The 2,939-nt window shown below is 28.1% G+C and overlaps 1 protein-coding gene across 1 annotated transcript; it reads left to right on the top strand.

The window, feature by feature from the left end:
• The first annotated feature begins 213 nt into the window (after positions 1-213).
• LOC127082594 (zinc finger protein 1-like) lies at positions 214-1,044 on the top strand. Its single transcript, XM_051022824.1, has one exon. It carries the CDS (start codon positions 214-216, stop codon positions 1,042-1,044), a length of 831 nt encoding a protein of 276 aa, XP_050878781.1.
• The last annotated feature ends 1,895 nt before the right edge of the window (positions 1,045-2,939 follow it).

The raw sequence follows: 2,939 nt of genomic DNA, 5'->3' as shown, positions 1-2,939 counted from the left end.
TTTACTAAAATCCTACCGAACGGTGCAAATCTTGATTCACATCAGTTCAATTTATTACATTTATAGTAAATAAATAATAAGAAAACAATTCAATTCATCAAATCTCTTTACTTATTGAATTATGAAGATACGTGCATTAATTCAAATCTTAAATATATATGTATATATAACCCCTCGCTTATGCTCCTCTTTTCATCAATCATCCAAACACAAATGGCTGCAAACTCTGATCAATTCTCTGCGACTTCAGTTGCGATATTAATGAAGGAGAAGGATGTTGTAAAACCTCAACCTTCAAATTCCAAGTTCTCCGAGGATGCTTCTGTTGGCGAGTCAAAGTTGCAAGAACATGATTTTATCAACCCTACAAAGAACATGGTGGTGGGTTCATCTTCATCAAGTTTGGCTAATAATAAGTCCAACAAAGAAGATAATACCAAAAAGAAATCATTGAAAAAATTTCCATGCAATTATTGTAAAAGTCAATTTTCGTCTGCGAAAGCTTTAGGAGGACACCAGAATGCTCATAAAAAAGAGCGGGCATTCGCAAAACATGAACAGAAGGCAAACAATGGTTTTGAGACTCCTCGTCATCTTTTTCCTTACTACACTAATTATCCTAGTCTTTCTACAATTCCTTATCATGGATTTAGATCCTATAATAGATCACTTGGAATTAATGTAGAATCTATGATTCACAAACCAAGGCCAAGCTATTCTTGGATGTCACCTCCTTTTAATTATTGTCATACTTCTGCATGGACACCAATGCAAGAGATGAAAACCTATTCTTTTCTTGATGGATCGAAGAATGAAAGTCTTAGTGTAAATAATGCAAATACTGTAACTCCAACTTTGAAGAATTTGCTTAAGAATTTAGAAGATGGTGTTGGAGAGTCTTCCATAAATATTGCTAATAAGTCAAACTCCAAAGAAGTGAATTCAATTGTAGCTGCCACAAGTGATCATGTTAATCATAGTATTAACATGGAAGAAGTTTCTGAAGCTGAGTCGGTTGAGTTGGATTTGTCACTTAAACTTTGAAAATTTAGTTTTTGCTTGATAAAAATTTACTCTCTAATTTGAGTAATTATAGTTATAGTTATTATTTTTTGTATAAGAATTAAATTTCTTTTGTACGATTTTATTTAGGTTTTTCTGTTGTTTAACAAATAATATATAGAACATATATGGTGTTCACTAACCTATGAAAGAAAAGAAAACTATCTATAATAATTGTTAGATTGAAGTAATGCGTCAAATTAAAATTTTACATTATTTTATTTTAGAATGAATTGAAAAATCTTAACACAATAATTTTTCTTTATTTATTAATATCTCTCTTCGAAATTTAACAACAGAGATTTTAAAATATAAATATAATTTAATTATTTTAAAATATAACTATTTTAATTTCAAATATTATTTAATTTGTATTAAGAAAAAAATTAATTTTAATATATTGTTTTAAATTGATATTAGTAAAAAAGTTACCCGTTTAAAAAATTCTAAAATATAATATTTTTTGTTTAATTTAATTATTTATTTTAATCGTTCTACCAATTTTAAAATACTATTATTTCAAATTTTTGGCTTAATTTTTTAATATTTTTACTATATTATTTTAATTTGTAATTAAATTGGTAGAGTTGTCTTATTTTTATTTTAAATATTTCTACTAAGTCAAATTCTATAAAAAAAAATAGATTTAATTGTAGTTGGCACACGTGATTATGTTAACCATTGTATTAATATGAAAAAGGACGTTGAATCGGGATGGTTTGATTTGTCACTTAAACTTTGAAATTTAAATTTTATTAAAATTTTAAATATAAATTTATTCTCTAATTTGAGTAATTATAAATATATATTTTTTTTATATATAACAATTGTATTTTGAATAATGTTGCATATTAGGTGTTTGAGAGAGAGTGTGTGACAGTTGAGAGTGAGGAGTGATCATTGTATTAACCTTGAATGAGAATGCATCCAATATATTTATATAAGTGTTACAATATGTTTGAGATCCAAAACGAAAAAATGAAAAATTCGGGCGTGTAACTGGTTATAGCTAACACTGAATTAAATCACATTTAGTGGTAACCGGTTAACGCCTGAGGTTAGTCGGTTACACTTTCGAAAACTTCACTTTTCTACTACTTCATTGGTTGTTTATGGCTTTGCTTTAACCAGTTACACCCCGTGTTAACCAGTTACATCACTTAAATTACCATTATAATTTTCAACAACTCACACAACCAATTGCTCTAAAGAAAACTTTTGTTCAATTGCAAAATGCATATAAAGTTTTTGTTTGTAAGTTTGCAAAACCATGTCTCAAAGGCATTAGACTATCGATCAAGATTCCATAAGATGCTTATAATCTATAATCAGAGTTTGGATAAATGAAACAATATTTATGGAAGATTTATGACATATAAGTAGGGGTTGCAAACAGGCAAGTTCGTCCGATTTTGGTCCGTCCCATAAAAGTTTGCAAAACAATGGGGTGGGATAGCGCGAGCATATATAGGTGTGCACTAATACAAATAACATATTTCATAACAGTTGTGAAAGAGATATAATCACGATTGATAGTTTGTGGTAAAGTAGTGTGTGGTTGTGTGGTTTACAGTTGTACTAAATAACCATAATGAAATAATTTAAGATCCTGTGTTTGATGCCCAATAACGTCATTTTAAGTTTTATTTTTATAATTTTGATAGCTCACTTACACATAACCACAGTTGAAAGAACCAACCGTGGTAAAAAGATTTGTTTTTTTAATATAATTTTTTGATTTTATGGAATTCCCATTTTTTTAACCTGTATTTTTTTCATTTGTGAACCACACCTAGAGCCGAAACAATAATACTAACCATTTACGAACCACACATATAATTGGAAACTAAAATGACTCAAAAATTTCATTAAGAACA

Source organism: Lathyrus oleraceus, chromosome 5 (assembly GCF_024323335.1).
Source record: "Lathyrus oleraceus cultivar Zhongwan6 chromosome 5, CAAS_Psat_ZW6_1.0, whole genome shotgun sequence".
Taxonomy (NCBI): domain Eukaryota; kingdom Viridiplantae; phylum Streptophyta; class Magnoliopsida; order Fabales; family Fabaceae; genus Lathyrus; species Lathyrus oleraceus.
The sequence above is the reverse complement of the archived record's forward strand: the minus strand, read 5'-3'. Positions and strand labels throughout refer to the sequence as shown.